This window comes from Phyllostomus discolor, chromosome 6 (assembly GCF_004126475.2).
Source record: "Phyllostomus discolor isolate MPI-MPIP mPhyDis1 chromosome 6, mPhyDis1.pri.v3, whole genome shotgun sequence".
NCBI lineage: Eukaryota > Metazoa > Chordata > Mammalia > Chiroptera > Phyllostomidae > Phyllostomus > Phyllostomus discolor.
Window position 1 is genome coordinate 157702921 of NC_040908.2, and position 18241 is coordinate 157721161.

Here is an 18241-nt window from a genome sequence, read left to right on the forward strand (position 1 = left end):
TAAGTGTATAACATTTTACTAAGTATATTGCCAAGTGGGATTATGTGGTTTTAGATCTTGACACTATTACTTCTTAGGTCAATGGTCCTGTCCTAATGAATATCTCTATGATTCATTTTTCTCTTCTATGAAATGTTTACTATTAACATTTACTTCTTAGTGTTGTGAGGATTTAAAAAGTTTATGCCTATAAAGTGTTTAGAAAAGTGTTAGGTACACAAGAATTATGAAATTGTAAGCTAATATGAGAATTATTAGACCTGCTGATAGTGTAGTTAAATAATGTACTGAGGCCATACAGTCATTCATAACAAAGTTGGAACATAAAACTAATAAATTTCATTTCATTATGTTCAAGGTTTTTCCAATTTTTAAACAATTGTAGAGTCTAAGGGTTATGCAAAATCTTAACTGAAACCTGTCTTATAAAACTTCTAGACTGATCATTTTTTCAAGTCAGTATCACGTTCATAAAATGAGTAGAACCCATGATAACAACAGCTCTTTATTGCATAGATTCAAATACACAGCAGACCAGTCTTGTTCCCTGACATGGAATAATCACATTCAGTAAAAGCCTGTCAGTGCATTCCTCAACACTCTAGTCCTGAGGGGCTACCTTCCAGTCCTCTTTGCAGTGCCTTGCACAAAGAAGGTTAAGCACCAGTTAGAAAAACTTGTTAATAGTAGTTTTATTTCATCGTCATCACCGATAAACATGCAGTTTCTTCCTTCTATGTGCACTGCACTGTCAAATGGTGCTACACTCTGCCTAGGGACAAAGTCTACCAAAGCAATATGCCACTACAAAGTTGAAGCCATTAAAAAGAGTTTAATAACAACTAGAAGATAATTAAATCTGGAGTGTTGAGGGAATCTATGAAAGATTTAGAAACAACACATACACTTAAATATTTTATTAGGGAAGGGGTGAAAGAGGAACTTTTCATGTGAAGCTGAAAGGTTTTCTAAGATGTTCCAAATTTACTCTCTTTCTGCTATTATCTTTATTTATTTTAAATTTTATCTTCTTAATGTTGTTCAAGTACAGTTGTCTCCATTTTCACTCCACCTTGACCCCACCCCACCCACCCACCCTCACCACCCACCCTCTATCCTACCCGCTTTGGCTTTGTCCATGTGCTCTTTATACATGTTCCCTGATGGATCTTCCGCTGCTGTCTTTAAATACTGCAAAGCATTGTGAGCGGCATCACTCTGTGCATTGCTGCAGCAGCTCCCTGGGCCATGACAAATTATAATGCCACTGGTGGACATTTCAATGAGATGCCAATACTGTCCGTTGGGGCTCAGTTCTTCTATGTCCAAATATGTTCTATTAAAACCTTGCTCCTTGGCAATTTCACTAAGCAGTTGGATGTAACCTGTATTTGGAATACTGGGGAGGCTTCTTTTCAGTAGGTTGGGCTTTTCACCAGAATTCCTTATGGAATGCCAAGTATATCCTAAAGAACGTCCCACCACATTTGCTAAAGAAATGTGGTTCTCTGGAGAAGTGTTACTGAATTTGTTAAGAAACTTCCCAGCAGCATTTCTCTTGGCTTGTTTTTTGATGCCTCCTTTCCCGTTTCAATAAATGACTCTAGCCTGCAAATTGTGGTTTATTCTCGCTTACGTGCAGGTCCTCTCTCCTGGGAAAGGGTAGATTCAGGAAGTCTTCAATCATGATAAGTAGCCAATTCCTGTAATGAACCAATAGGATTAAGCTGGTTCTTTGGTTGCTCAGAAGGGCCCGGCATTAAGGGGTCAGGAACTGCAAAGCAAATACTTCCACTGGCTTTCCAAATGTTTATGGCAGCCTCTGCAGCCCCATGTTTCGCTTACTGGTACAGGTTATGTCACCAACAGTTACTCTGAAGGTAGAAGTGGGAGTGTGTAATTTGCACATCGGATCTTTCACAGTCATAAACCAGGATGTCCTTGATCTTCCTGTTGTAATCATTTGTTGTCCCTGGTTTAGCTGAAATTCTCTTCCCCAGACTCAAGGTCCTGCTGTCTTTGCACTCCAATGGGGGCATGACCAGGATGGGAGGCTGGGTCTGGCATGTGGTGAGAAGAGAGGACTTGGGGACCGAGGAAGAGCTTAATGGATCAATGTCCTCTTGACCCAGGTCTGCCAGTGTTTAAGAACAGCGCTCCAGTTATGTCCCCTGGTCCCCTTCCCTCCAGTGTCCCTCCTGCAAAAGGACAGATGGGGGGGTTAGGGTTAGGGTTAGGGTTAGGGTTAGCCTTGGTGCCCTAGTTTCATCATTTAAATGATACATACCCGCCCTGGCTGGCGTAGCTCAGTGGATTGAGCGCGGACTGCGAACCAGGCATTGCAGGTTCGATTCCCAGTCAGGGCACATGCCTAGGTTGCAGGCCATGACCCCCAGCAACCACACATTGATGACTCTCTCTCTCTCTCTCTCTGTCTCTCTCTCTCCCCTTCCCTTCCCTTCCCTCTCTAAAAATAAATAAGTAAAAATCTTTAAAAAAAGATAGATACCCTAGAATAAGTGCATACAGGCCCCCAAAATGAACTAAAGAGCTGCCTATACCAGAGAATAAATCCCAGTCTCTCTCTCTCTCTTTTTTCTAGCTGTTGTTCTCCCAGAGGGACTCTTTGTGGCCGAAGTGCATCCCTCATGTCTGTGAGCAGGAGGATTTTCAGGGCACTTTATTCACCTATGTGAGCATAATGGTTTTACTGTTTATAAATGAGCTACATCGGTAGAGGAGAGGAACAGATTGAGTGTGTAGTTTTGTCTGAGTATTTGCCTTTTTTTTTGTAGAGTTAGAGAGTTTGGCTTAATTTACTATCTCATTTTATCATCTGTGTGTCAAAATAAGAATACCTGAAATGGTTCAAGGACCATAACTTTGGAAGTCATCTGGTTTTACATGAAATAATTAGGGTAAAAAAGCAGATAATAATTAAGTGAAAAAGTGGGATTGTTAACATAAATTTGTTGGTTTGAGTACATTTTTTTTTAATGTAAGAACTCAGGCTCTAGACTCAGAATTCTGGTGTCAAGTTCTGATTTGCTAAATACCAGTTAGGTATTCTCTAAATACTTTATTAGAAGAGCCTCAGCTAAATTTTATCTCTCTAAGCCTTAGAGTCTAAGGTGCTATAACTCTTGTCTGTGCTTCTAAATGAACTTAATACCATATGAGCTTGCATAATGTTTTAATTTTTTAAATTCTTCATCCAATTTTAAATTTGAAACTCATAAATTTGATTATTTAGGGGAAGAATTATTTCTCTATATTTTAGGTAAAGAAGAGTGTTGAAGCATATAAACTTGAGAGTTCACACTTAAAATTGATGACTGCATCAAGAATAGAAACTAGAGATCTTCTCAGAGTCTAAGATTGAGAAGCCAGGAACATAGGTGGTAGTTTACACATGGTGGAGCATGTGGGTGTGGGCAAGTGGAAATGAAAAGAGATTGTCATGAAGTGGAAAAGGCATTATCTGTGGCCTTGAAAATGGAAAACATGAAAGATTTAACAAATAATTAGCAAAGTTGTTTGGTTAGGAGACCAAACCATGTTTAACTAGCAGGAAAATCAATTTTGTTTCAAGTGAAGATAGAATGAATGGCTTTGCCTGAATATTCTAACAACCTTATTTTCTTCAGGAGCCTAATTTTATATATGAACCAATGTTTTTTTGTTTAGTTTCAGGGGAGGAAAAGGGGAAAGCAATTCAAGTCATTGTTATTTCCATGCACATAATTAAAATAATGGTTTCTATTTCTGTCCATTCCAATGAACAAACAATTACTTTAAGAGTAAATTTTAAACCAAGATTTTAAATATTATTTTTTATTTTATTTTTATTTTTTTCTTTATGTCTTTTTTTAAATTTTAATCATTGTTCAAGTACAGTTTTCTCCCTTTTACTCCCATTCCAGCCCACCCACCTGACCCTCCACACTTCCCTCCCATTAGCACCCTCCCCTTAGTTTTTGTCCAGGTGTCCTTTAAATTTGTTCTTGTAAACCCTTATCATTCTCCCCTGAAATTCCCTATTCTCTCCCCTCTGGTCACTGTGAGCCTGTCCTCTATTTCAGTGTCTTTGGTTATATTTTGCTTGTTTCTTTGTTTTGTTGGTTAGGTTCCTGTTAAAGGTGAGATCATATGGTATTTGTCTTTCACTGCCTGGCTTGTTTCGCTTAGCATAATGTTTTCCAGCTCCATGCAAGCTATTGCAAAGGGTAGGAGCTCCTTCTTTCTTTCTGCTGCATAGAATTCCATTGTGTTAAAGTACCATAGTTTTTTGATCCATTCATTTACTGATGCGCATCTAGGTTGCTTCCAGCACTTAGCTATTGTAAATTGTGCTGCTATGAACATCGGGGTGCAAATGTTCTTTTGTATTGGTATTTTAGTGTTAGGATATAGTCCCAGCAGTGGAATTGCTGGGTCAAAAGGCGGATTCATGAATATTATTTGAAAAATAATATTTATTTATTTATAAGTAAGGAAATCTTTACATGGTATATTTGGAGTCATGAAAACTTACTTTTGAATGACTCTTCTGTAAACTAATTCTAAATCTTAAAATTGTACCATAGAAATAATGTCATTTGTTTTAAAGCTCCATGGCAAAATAATTTTTAATTGGAAGGTGACACTATTAACTGAATCCATAAAAAGTGATGAGAATTAAAAAATTAATTAATAAGAAAACATAGCTACAAGTTAAGACAGAAGGTATAGCATAAATTATAAGAGACAGTGATATATATTAATGACACAGTTTGGGGTCAAAATTTATAGTGAAGAGCATTGCACCATGTGGTTACCAGTTCTATGTTATTTTTTTCATCAGCATTGACTGAAAGTAAGTTAGCAGAAGGTATGCTCAACCCCTACTGAACTGCCTACATTTCCATGTATGAAATCATGTTGGTTTAATATAATTGCTAAATAATGAAGAAATTCAAACTACCCTTATTATCCTATATATTTTCTATATACCTTTAATGAATTAAAATTAATGATCACTTAATGGTTTATTTGAGTTTCATTGTGTAACAAATTTCCTCCTTTCACAAGTGGGATAACTTAAATCCAAAGAAATAAAGTAATTGATGCCCAATTAAAATATCTCCTATTTAGAACTAGTAGATCTCAAAGTTTCCTTCCTGTTCAAAATAATTTTATGATTTTGAAATATCATAAAATTAAAGCTTTGTCTCCCCCCATGTCTCTATGGGGGTCGTATTCACTGGACTTTATTATTGACAACTTTAGATTACTGATTTGGTAACACTAACACCAAGATAATAAAATCAGCAATGAATACTTCTATGGTGAGAAAAATTAATGATCACTTAATGGTTTGTTTCATTGTGTAACAAATTTCCTCCTTTCACAAGTAGGATAACTTAAATTCAAAGAAATAAAGTAATTGATGCCCAAATTCATGCACTGGTATAATTAGTAATAGAACTTATAGGTCCCAACTGTTTGTCTGCATATGAACCTTTCCCACAAATTTTCCATAAACTTTTTAAAACATGAATTATGTAGTGTCAAGATTCTTTATGGGTTTTGGCAAACACATCAATTGGACAAATATAGACTGGAAATTCATACTTCGATCCAAACCACTAAGAACAAATTGACTTTCAAAATTTGGTATACCTCGTCAAGAGCAAAACCGTGCAATAACTGCTGCCTGCTCCTTTTTAACAATTTTAACTGTTGCTTTGTTCTGTGGTTCTTTTACATATATGGTTATTTGATGTCTGTAAAAGTAAGTATACTTCCATTATGAAATATCAGCATTTTATCTTCACAAATCACTAAGAAAAAAGCAAACAAACAATCAAAAATTATTTGAACTAATTGCATAGGCCTCTTGCAGAGAGGTTTTATCTTCTGCCATGTAAATATAGCTATATCAGTACATAAAGCTTTAATTTTGTTTTCTACATTGTGCTAAATTACTTTGTGGAGCATGTATTCCACTAGTGACCACTGCTAAGCTTTGCATTTCCTTCTGTACCATTAAACAAAAGCTTTGTATGACTCGGACTTGCAACTTCAACAAATCTGAGTTGGAAAGGATTTAGAGTAATGTCTTTTCTAAGGACTTAGATGTATATTACTTTAGAATTGGAAAATATCTGGCAAGTAATGATAGCTTTGCAATATTTTGATTGACTGAATGCATTCATTTTTATTAATATGAAGATTGAACATAATGTTCTGAAAGGCTGACCTATAGAAATCATCACAAGACTAATTAGGAAAAATACTATTGGATTTTTATTTTCTGGAACACCAGTTCATGTCCATTAAACATAGTTTCATGATATTAGTGTTAGCACAAATCTTGTCCATGAACATTTCTGTCATTGACTTATGCATCATGTCTTTCCAGGGCCCTGTTAATGCATTTTTACTGCACTGGACCATGGAAAGTGGAAGTAATGTCACTGTGTTTATTCTCTTAGGACTATCTCAAAACAGGAACATTGAAATCCTCTGCTTTGTGTTGTTTTTATTTTGCTATGTTGCTATTTGGATAGGAAATTTGCTCATAATGATTTCTATCACATTCAGTCTGCTAGTTGACCAACCCATGTATTTCTTCCTTAATTACCTCTCCCTCTCCGACCTTTGCTATACATCAACAGTGATGCCCAAACTAATGACTGATTTACTGGCAGAAAGGAAGACCATTTCCTGTAATAACTGCATGGCACAGCTTTTTATCCTTCACTTCCTTGGAGGCATCGAAATCTTCATCCTCACAGGGATGGCCTACGACCGTTATGTGGCCATCTGCAAGCCCCTGCACTACACCATCATCATGAACAGGCAAAGGTGTAACACGATCATTGTAGCTTGTTGCACTGGGGGATTTCTACACTCTGCCAGTCAGTTTCTTCTCACCATCTTTCTGCCATTCTGTGGCCCCAACGAGATAGATCACTACTTCTGTGATGTGTATCCTTTGCTGAAACTGGCTTGCACTGACACCTCCAGAATCGGTCTCTTGGTAATTGTCAATTCAGGTCTGATTGCTTTGGTGACATTTGTGATTTTGATGGTGTCTTATTTTCTCATACTACATACCATCAGGGCTTTCCCTGCAGAGAGCCGTGCCAAAGCTCTTTCCACTTGCAGTTCTCACATTACAGTTGTGGTCCTGTTTTTTGGGCCTGCCCTTTTCATTTACATTAGACCAGCCACAACTTTTCCAGAAGATAAAGTGCTTGCCCTTTTCTACACCATCATTGCACCCATGTTCAATCCTCTGATCTACACACTCAGAAACATGGAGATGAAGACTGCTCTGAGGAAAGTGTGGTGCCAGAAAGCATTTTTGATTGGAAGGCAAATCATCTGAAAGCATGATCTGAAAGCATGATTTCCCTCCTCACCACAGACCCTATTCAAGTGATACTTGTTTCACTTCAGTTTATTAAACCAGGAACTTTGCTGTAAGAAAAATAACCATGACACCAGTGTCATTTCATTAACATTAAAATTTGCTATATCATACTTTCTTCTTTATTTCTTGATCTGTTCCTTATTTATATCTTTGCTTAATAATTTGAGTCATCATTTCCTTGTTCAAGTTCTGTTATGCTTTGCTTTGATTTTTTTTCCTTTAGATTTCCATTAGTTGCTAACTGGGATCACCATTTTAATTTCTCTGAACTTTGGTCCCATGAGTGAATATCCAAATGTATGCAAGCAATATCATACTGACCATCCTAGACCCAGAGAGTCCATATGACCTTGTTGTCCTCCCTGCATTCTCATCAAAAAGAAGTCTCAGAAATTTAGAACCATTCTTCCTCCTCTTCTTCCCCCTTCTTCTTTTTCATAGCCCAGTAGTTTTCCATTATGCAAATGTACAGTAGTTGTTTTATCCACTCCTATACTAATGGACACTTGGGCTGTTTTCAAATCTTGGATATTGTAATTGATGCTGCAATGAATATAGGGATGCATGTATCATTATGCTAAGTGAAATAAGCCACTCAGAGAAAGACAAGTACCATATGATTTCACTCATGTGAATGTAATGAACAAAATGAACTAAAAAGCAAAGTAGAGACAGACTTATGGATAGAAAGCAGGCAGACAACTCTGGGGAGGTTTGGAGGTGGGTGGAGGGATTGAGCAGAAAAAGGAAAAAAAAACCATGGACAACAATGTGGTAATTGGAGGGGCTGGGGGATGGGTTGAGGTGGAAGAGGGTATAGAGCCAAATAAAATGTGATGAAAACAATAGAAAACAGTTCTAGAAAAGTATAATTTATGTATAAATATGGTTATATAAAAACTGGAAGAGTTTTTCTAAAGTGATTTTAATAAAATCATTTTAAAAATCACAAAATTTTAATAATTATATAAAAATTTGCTATAAAATTCTCATTTATATGGTAATGAAATCGTGGTATTGATTATAGATAAAGTAGCCATATAATTTATTGTCCAAACTAAGCCACAATATCACTGCCAGTAGCATTTCCCTATGCTGTCCATTCTTCTCAGACATTTAAAAATAGCCAGACATCCCACTCCTCTGGCACAATCCCATTCATGCCTAGTATCTCAGTGTCATTCTAAGTAGACCCCCACTTTTGTACTCAAATGTAGCTTAGTTTGGACATAGTGTCTAATGAAAAATTATAAAGAAGTTCAAATAGAGAGATAAAATTGGAGACATCCTTAACAGTGCATGTTTGTTGGTATATTAGAAATTTAAGAGAATTGTTATTAGAGCAGTTTGTAACTGAATTTCTAGTGAAACTATTATGCAATCTACACCATGATACTGGTAAGTTTTCAAAGATAATTTTGAAGCAATGAATAAATTATTAACAAATGTTTTAGTTTTTAAAACACTTTACTTTGGTAGAGCCTTAAATTTATCACCCAATAAAATAATTGTCTTTTATAAATTATTATAAAGTAATAACAAAGATGACAATTGTAGTGAAAAGATTACTCGTTTTGCTCAAAATAAAAAGTACAAAGTGGGTACAGTTGAACACTAAACACGTAGATGAATGAAAATGCTAGCTGAGGGGCCCTAGAAAGGCAATTTTGCTTTCTCTTCTTTTTCTTCCTCTATAAAAAAGGCATAACAGTAGCTATCCCATAAGGGGATTTTGAGGGTAAATGGAAAAGAGTATTGTTCTTCAAATAGAAACTGCTGAAAATAAATTTATTGTTCTGAAACAGTTGAATAAAATTTTTAACATGAATGTTTCATTTTGTACTCTAAATATTTTCATATTAGACATATAAGCATAAGGTTTTGTGACATATCCATCATGTTTAAGTAACATTATAATAAAATATGATTTTAATCAACACTTGGCATTTGTGTGAATATTTTCCTTAAAAAGCTCTATAAGAAGGGTTTACAGGAACATGTATAAAGGACACATGGACAAAAACTGGGGGTATGGAAATGGGAGGAAGGTATGGAGGGCTGGGGTGTGGGCTCAGATGGGAGTAAAAGACAGAAAACTGTACTTGAACAACAATTAAAATAAAATAAAAAGGTGTATACACTGTAGCTCTGAATTAATGATCTAATTATCTGCTTCATTTTACAAGTGGATAAACTGAAACTCTCAAAATTAAAATTTGTCTAATCATCGAACTCCAATCTAGAGGAGAAGTTGAATAATTAAGCAAAAATAAATCTTAAATAAATTGGTGATAGCTGTCGAAGTTTTATTTCAAGCTTGCCAGCAAGGGACAAGTCTTCATACAAATTAGATTAAAGATTTTACTTTTGATAGTGACATATATAGAAGAAAAAGTAGAAGGAAGAATTGGATGATATTTTCAGACTAGATACAATGGAGGAATATCTGGTTAAAATTTCTAGGCAAAACATGTATTTGGGTGAGTGAATTCCATTCCCCAAAAATGTTCTTCATTGCACTAAATTCCATCAAAGGATTGCTTCCCCCACCCCCCAGGAAAATCTTTAAAGACTGTCCACTATCTTTCCTTGAACACGAGGAACTTTTCCTTCTCAGGAAAATTCTTTGTTGAAATCCTTGAAGGTACTTCACCAATAAAATCTTTTTTCCTGTACTCTGATTTTGTGTTAAATCATTATTTAAATGTTACTTAGTTAAAGTTTTTACATCTAGAGTTGGATTTTTAAATACACAATTGAGCTTATATATAGTTCAAATGCAATTCCCTCCACTTATCCTCTCTCTTATTATGTACCTTCCAATGCATGTTATTAGAGATGACACTTACAGACAGATCCCAAAGCCACTTCTTTTCCAGAGCAAAACGTGGTATGGGCTCTGGAAGCGGGCCTCACACTGTGACATTCTGCTTAGATCTGTGTGTTCTCTCTACTTAGGTACAACAGTAGCAGTTCTCAATCACACTAAGACTCTCTGATGATTTGGTAAAGAAATCTAGAACTATGGGATGCAAGGCCAGGAAATCCATTTCTGAATGGCGTTTGCATTATTATGTTTTATACCTTGAGGGTAAGTCCTGAAGGCTGGCTCAGGTCATTAGGTTAGCCTTTGGTACCTGTGGGATTACACTTCCTTCAAGATCTTTTGGTGTGCTAACGTTTTTCTTTCGCCTGCCCTTAAATAAGTAAAAGTTTTATTGCTTCCTAGGCTGGGACTTAGCGAACTCTAATTTTTCTGAGAGGGTGTGTAAGCATTCTTCTACATATGAAGTGAAATATTTATTCTTCCACAATGGGTTTGTCATAACTAATTAAGTGGAATTTACCTTTAAATGAGGTAGCTCTGACATAGTCAAGATAAAAGTTTGGTTTACCCAATTATGTTCTGACAGGAAGGATATGGACTGATATTAAACCTATACAAAGAACTATTTGCCATCCAAACTATGTAGACTCATCATATCACTTACAGAATCAAGATACATTCAACTAGTAATACTAGTACCCTCAAAGATGTTTTTATTGCTTAGAAATGTATTGTTTTTAAAATAGAAAATTTAACATAAAATCTCTTATTAGAGGATAACTGTGATTTTTTAAAAAGTTTAACCCATTATAAAAATATTCTTCCTAATTTTCATAGTTAAGGAATATTTGTAAGTTTCCCCTAATGATTCACAAATTGGCTTGGATTCACTGGAAAACACAACCTAAGGCAACATTTGTGTGCTAATACTTCCTTCAGAAACATACTTCCAGGGAAACAGGTGTGAGGGAAAAGGAGTCAGAGAAGGAAGGAGATCCAGTCCAGAGGGAGGCACAAGACAGCCAGCTTCAGCTTCACACCCAACACTGCCTTTTGACTGTGTCTCAAAGGCCAGGTAAGAAAATCCTGCACATTGAAGCCATCTGTGGAAGGATTAAAATGAAAAGAAATGTACAACATCTGCCTGGGTCTATCAGTAGGAAATTAGCAGTGAAACAAAAAATGGCATGACACTTACTTTTATGAAATTTAACATTGAGTGAAGAATGAATTACATCAATGTAGAAAGATGAAACTGGAACAGCATGGAGGACAGGCGGCTGTTTAAGGCTTGGCTTTTACACCTTCTGACTGGTTTTCCCACTGGCTGGAGGTTGAATAAAGAAAGGGGATGTGAGAAGCAGATACTCATTTGCATCAAAAGATGAATAACCCTCAAATCATTGGCTTCCCTTCCCCAAATCTTTCAGGGCACCAAACTTTCCTGATTGTGTTTTTCATCTCCATGTTTGTTGAGTGTGTAGATAAGAGGGTCAGGCATGGCAACAATAATTGTGAACAAGAGTGTAAACACTTTGCAAAAGCTGTGGCTGGTCTCATGTAAACAAAGGTGGTGAGTGTGAAGAACAGAATCACAATTGTGACTTGAGAACTGCTCATGGAAAGTGCTTTGTGGTGGCCTTCTGCTGAATAGACTGTCAAAACCAGGACGATATCTGGACCCATGAGACTGGAGTTGACAATGACCAAGAAACCCATTGTGTGTGCATCAGGGCAGGCCAGTTTCAACAAAGGGGACATGACACAGAAACAGTGATCTATTCCACTGGGTCCACAGAAAGATAAGACAATTGTAATAAGAAACAGGCCCAGGGAATGCACACCCCCCAGCCCCAGCACAATGCTATGAGGATGGACTTACATCTTTGCTGGCTCATGATGATGGCATAGTGGGGGTGGGGGGTTAGATGGCCACATAGTGGTCCTAGGTCATTTCAGTGAGAATGGAGACCTCGATCCCCTCAGAGGAGTGTGTGGTGAAACGCTATGCCATGCAGTCTCATGGGAAATGACTTTTCTCTCTTGATGTGTGGGTCATCGGCCAGCAGTGACCACGGAACACTGTGGATGGCTCAACGATAACACGTGAGACAGAAAACATGCACAGGGACAAGACTAGTTTCTGTGGGGAAGTAGGGACGAAATGGCCACCCCCCCCAGTGGGGAGCACCCCGCTTTACAGTCCATACCTACTTTTATTGGGCTCATTTTGCATAATAATTCAGGTAAAGTACAGTACTCATTAAGGGGAAGTAAGGAACCGTAGAAAACAAGGAACTCTGCTGGTCTATTTTGAGTCGGGGTCAAAGAGCTGTAAGACTTTGAGGAACATAACTTCCTCCTTGGACCCCTCTCATTCAACTGAGAGCATTCTAAACAAAGAAGGTTTCACAGTAATTTACATATTCTTTCTTAGGCCTGATCACCCGGGGAATCCGCCCTTTTCAGCACAGAGCTGCACCACCCTGTCATTGTTTCAGGCTAGGGTGGAGCATGGGAACTAAGGAAACCAAGAGATAAGGAGATTTTCTCCCAGACGAGGAGAACTCGGGCTATGTCAACGCCGGAGGAGCGAGGGTCCATCACCCCCTTTTGCTGTAGCCCCCAAAGTCCTTCTTTTGGGGGGCCTCCCAAAGTGATCGTGCCTGTCTTAGGTCATTCCCCCCTTGGGGAATCTTACCCGTCTTTGGCTAACCGACCAAGCTTTTTTGGGGTTCAGTTATGAATAAAGCAGCAGAAGCAGCATTCGTGCCAGGGAGATAAGCTTTTGTCTCCTTGCTGGCTTACGGTTCCAAGGGCGTTCCCTTAGCCTTAGCCTAGGTGGGGGTTTCAGCTTCTGATACCAGCGAGGGGGGTTCCCAACACTCTCTGTTGATAAGTTGGTCATTAGTTTGCACGTCACAGTGGAGGTGTGAAAGAGGTCTGAGAGTGCAAGGTAATTAAGGGGGAAGTGTATAGGCTGGTTCATTAGCTGACTGCATGTAATAGGAATCATGATAATCAACTTCTTCAACTAAACAGCTAGGTAACAGAATAAGAAAAATAAAAAGCAGAGGATCTGAACTTTTTTTGGTCCTAGTCCCAAGAGAATAAATTCAGTAACATTTTTCTATTCTCCATGCTCAGAGACTCCAGCAAGTTTCCTGAAATGAAAAAAGTAAAACAACAAATAATGGGAATCTAATATCTAATTAAAATGGCTGAAATGCATTTTTAAAAGGCTTAAGCTATTCTGAGGTCCACAGGAACCACTCACTCATCTAGTGCCATCCTTCTGAATGTCCAGTGCTAATGCTCCTCCATGAGCCAAGGGTGCGATGCTGAGTTAGACAAAACCCCAGCTTTCGTGTAACTTAAATTCTTTGGTGCAGAAGCAAGAAATGATACCAGTCAAGAATGAAGAAATTATTTCAAAGTTTTAAGTATGGTGAATGTATAATGTGCCATCTAAATGGGAGAAGTTGGAGGGAGAGTGAGCACCATTAGTGATCACACCAGAGCAGGTGCAAACCAGGACCTCCTAGGGAGAACTGAGATGGGGGTTCACTTTGATGAGGGGTCCTCCTTGCCCCCCTGTGGCTCATGGAAACCGCTTTGTGTCTCTGGCAAGAACATTTAGGACAACTAATCAGATCAATGAATTTGAAGTAACTTCACAAATGAGAAAGAATTATTTGAATACAAGTTATTTTGATTATCTGACTACATGTGTGTGTCAAACAACTTCTTCCTATACCACCAGTTTACAGCAGAATCTTGTAATCCTTACTTTTATAAAAGAAACTTAAAATTTCTTAGTCATTGGCATTTTATCTTTCATTAAAATTTTTTTCAATTACTGTTGACATTCAATGTTACATTACTTCCAGGTGCAAGCATGGTGGTGAGACATTTATATAATGCACAAAGTGATGCCCTGGGTAAGTCTCATACCCACCTGACCCCACACACAGTTGTTACAATATTACTGAGCATGTTCCCTGTGCTGTGCTTTATAGGCCCATGACTGTTGTATAAATGCCAGTGTAATCCCTTCACCCTTTTCACCCAGCTCCCCAAACCCTCTCCTGTCCCAGTAACCATCAGTTTTTTTCTGTATATAAGAAAACTCAAGTTTAAAGTCATGGAAGATATATGTTAAAAATCCAGCTCAGTGTTAAAAAGTACATGACAGTGTAATCATCATCATCATCATCATCATCATCATCAATAAATAACAACGATTACATTCTTATTTTGGAGGCACTATTATAATTTTTATATTTATTAATTTATTATATGCTCAGTTAAGCCCATTAAATTTATATTATTTTCCCTATTTTTACATGAGGAGAGTAAAGCACAGGGTGGATAGGCAATGAATTTGAGCTCACACCTCCAGAAGCAAACTACAGTGTTTAACACCTCATAAACTGGATTTTGAACCTGTGCTTGCATATACTCTTCTATGTTAATTTTTGGAATTATGGAATTCTTCAGGGTATTTTACTTAAAAAAACTATTTGTGGGAATTCTTGGGAAACTGTTTACTAAGTGAATGTTTGTGGCATTTATACCCAGCAGAAAAACAGAAGAAATGATTTTAGATCATCCTTCATTCAATCAGTTTAAATGAATTAAAATGTTTAAACATCATTGATGCTTCTGCCTTTTGTATTAAACTGCATGCAGTTTACTATAAGCAAAATTAATCTTAATGCTAATTAAGAAGCACCCAGTGTAAGTTTTTAAATGTTGGCCTCAAGCTTGATGGCATCAATACAATGTCTAAGGATATAGAAGTTCTAAGTGGCTTATCTGACTTATTTGACCTCCTCAACGCTTACAGAATAGGACTCCCAAGAAAACCAGCATATACTTGTTTTTCAGTGCACACAGCAAATTTGCCACCATCGATCAATTGCTGGATTATAAAACAAGCCACAACAAATTTCAATGGGCTCAAATCATTCAGAATATATTCTGTGACAACAATGCAATTAATTTAGAAATTACTAACTTATTCTTTAATTTTAACTTTACTGACTCTCTTTGCTGAGTTACTCATATATATAGGACAGTGTTGGATTTAACTTTGTCATTAAATTTATTAATGTAATTAATATGTTCTGCTTTAATCCTGTAATATGTTACATGTATGATATTTTATGTGTATATGTATACATGGCCCTTAAATATGTATCACATAAATAAATGGCTTCTCACTATTTAGTTTGTTTTGTTTGTGCTTTGCTTTTAGAAAGATTTGTATTTTTGAGAAGATTTTTACTTTTATTCTTATACCTGTAACACCTTTATATAGTTATTCCCATTTTATTTGTGCATTTATTTATTATAAGTGAATTGAAATAAACTGTTAATACTATTTTAAAGATTTTATTTATTTATTTTTAGACAGAGGGAATGGAGGCCAAAAGAGAGGGAGAGAAACATCAACATGAGGTTGCCTCTTGAGTGCCTCCCACAGGGACCTGGCCTGCAATTCAGGCATGTGCTCTGGCTGGGAATTGAACCAGTAACCTTTTGATTCATAGGCTAGCACGCAACCACTGAGCCACACCAGCCAGAGCTAAACTGTTAATAGTCTTAATTCCCCAAAGTGCGTGATTGACTAAGTGACCAATAGCCAACACAACCACACATTACTCCTAGCTTAAAATTAATAAATGAAAAAAGAAAGATAAAAATTAAAGGTGACTTGGTGCTTGAATGTGGTCAGAAATGTATTGCCTTTGAAAATTGGTTTCATTACCCTAGAGAGAAAGGGATGTGGAATGAGTATATTCAAAATACGGACAGGTTATTTTTCTTTTGTTTGTTACTCTCTCTAAGGAATTGAGATTTTAGTGTATTATTTTAAATTATGGTATCATCCTGCCATCTAGTGGATATGTGTTTGTATTGCTTGTAAGGGAAAGAAATTCACACTGCTACATTTTGTACAGAGGGATTTTGTACTGGACTGTATGAGAAAATCTACCTATTACCATGCAGTTCAGTTGAGAATAAGACCACAAATAGATGAGAGTCTAAGTTGAAATGTTATGGAAATTAAAATTGACATTTTTTTCTCATTATGTCAAACTAAAATAAATTAAAAAGCCAACCAACAAAAAGTTGTCTCTTGTGTAATAAGAAATGATACTAGACTGGAAAATAAGAGATCCATATCAGATTTATCTTAACTCTTTAGTATTTTTTGAAATATGTGCCATATATGAGATCATTCTTAAATCAGAGAAAGAAAAAGAAAATTGTCTGTAATCACAGTAATTGAGAGTTATCCATAGAGTACTAGTCATGGGCACACACTTTATACTTTCCATTCTCAGAGGTATCACTATCTGTCTCTGTACTTGTTCCTCTCTGTTTCCTTCCTTCCTTCCTTCCTTCCTTCCTTCCATCCATCATCTATTTATCATCACACTAGATTTGGAAGGCAATTTTGAATTGCATTTTCTATTTTTTCATAGTATGCTATATTTGTATATTTGTATATGCTTCATGAATGGTCTACTCATTTACAGGCAAGAATTAATAAAGAGTGAATTAAACCAAATTCTTATTGGTTAGCAAGGTTAGAGCATGCCTATTTAATTACTATAATAATTACTTTTATTGGGTAGGAAATTCAATTAACCTGTTAGATATGAATATTTTCTGGGTTTTGAGAAGCATGGAGATAGTTCACAAACAACAGAGTACTTTGAGAAGACCAACAGTGAAGTGATCTTATTGAGAGCTCTACAGAAATACGAGGATTGGTCACAGGATATGGGAGATGCAGGGAGACATTGTGAAGTTTCATTGTTTCTGGATCCTTCCTTTTACTTCCACCAAAGTTTATATCTGTAGAGTCCTTTCTAATATCTTATTAGTAAGACTGAGCAACCAGGGGACCATAAGATTTATTTATACTATTTTTTGGATACTATGGAGAGAAAGTTCTTCTTTGTTCTGAAACTGGGTTTCCTGTGGTTTTTAAACTAATGGAATGAATTTTCTCTCTTGAAGACATAGAAAACAAGGCCAGTCTTTCACATTTTAACCTTGAAATATTTGAAGACATCATTTAGAGTTCCTTTTTGTTTGTTTTTTTTTGTGCATTACACACATGTTCAGTTCCTTGATTGGGCTATTTGATGCCAGATGCTGTAGTTCCCATATATAATATCACTATCAATTACTTAACATTACAAGGTACTCATGTAATTGTAATTAGTTACTGGAACCATCGGCCTATCTGCAGTGAAATGCTGTTAAGAATATAATGCTCCCTTTCAAATTAAAATGAGAATGGGAGTTACCACTTGCTGTCTACATAAACTATTAATGGAACAAAATTATTGATAAGTGCTGCATTAGAACTAAATGTATTTCATTCACAATACCTATGTCTTTTTACAATCACAACTTCATTATTCGACACTTGTCCTTTTGGCATGGAACCCCTAGTACAGGGCCCAGCATCCGACACAAATTCCAGCTGCATTCCATACACAGTTTGGCTCCTCTGACCCTCCAACCTTATCTTGTGCTGCTACCTGCACGAATCTTACTTTTAACTGGCAGAAACATGAAGGTCCAAATTCCTACCTTCGTTCACACTATCATAACTGCTTAAAAAGTCTTCTGTTTTTGTTTTTTGTTCTTATACTCTACTTAACATTATAGTTTGGTCCCAAGTTGAAAGTTGTGTTATGATTTTGCCAACCAGGAAAAACTTCAACATTAGTCAATAATTTCAAATTATGAAGAGTATCCCTAATAAGCATGATAAAAACTTAAAGTAAAAAACTGAACAAACCAAACAAAACAACTTATGCATGGTGACAATACAGAAAAGTGCAATATCTTTTAAAGCAAATTACTGTTTCTCCCACTACATTGAAATTAGATTATAATAATCACATTATTATAAGCCAGGTTCACATTATATTACCACTCCAAGGACATCTGCCTACTGATTTGGA

General features: G+C 36.5%; 1 protein-coding gene and 1 pseudogene across 1 annotated transcript; one reads left to right on the forward strand and one right to left on the reverse strand.

The window, feature by feature from the left end:
- Positions 1 to 601: 601 nt before the first annotated feature.
- On the reverse strand, positions 602 to 2039 carry LOC114499020 (annotated as a pseudogene).
- A 4319-nt stretch (positions 2040 to 6358) lies between these two features.
- Positions 6359 to 7951, forward strand: LOC114499021 (olfactory receptor 4P4). The gene has a single exon (XM_028514982.2). The coding sequence runs from the start codon at positions 6362 to 6364 to the stop codon at positions 7373 to 7375; it is 1014 nt and encodes a 337-aa protein (XP_028370783.2). The 5' UTR covers positions 6359 to 6361; the 3' UTR covers positions 7376 to 7951.
- The last annotated feature ends 10290 nt before the right edge of the window (positions 7952 to 18241 follow it).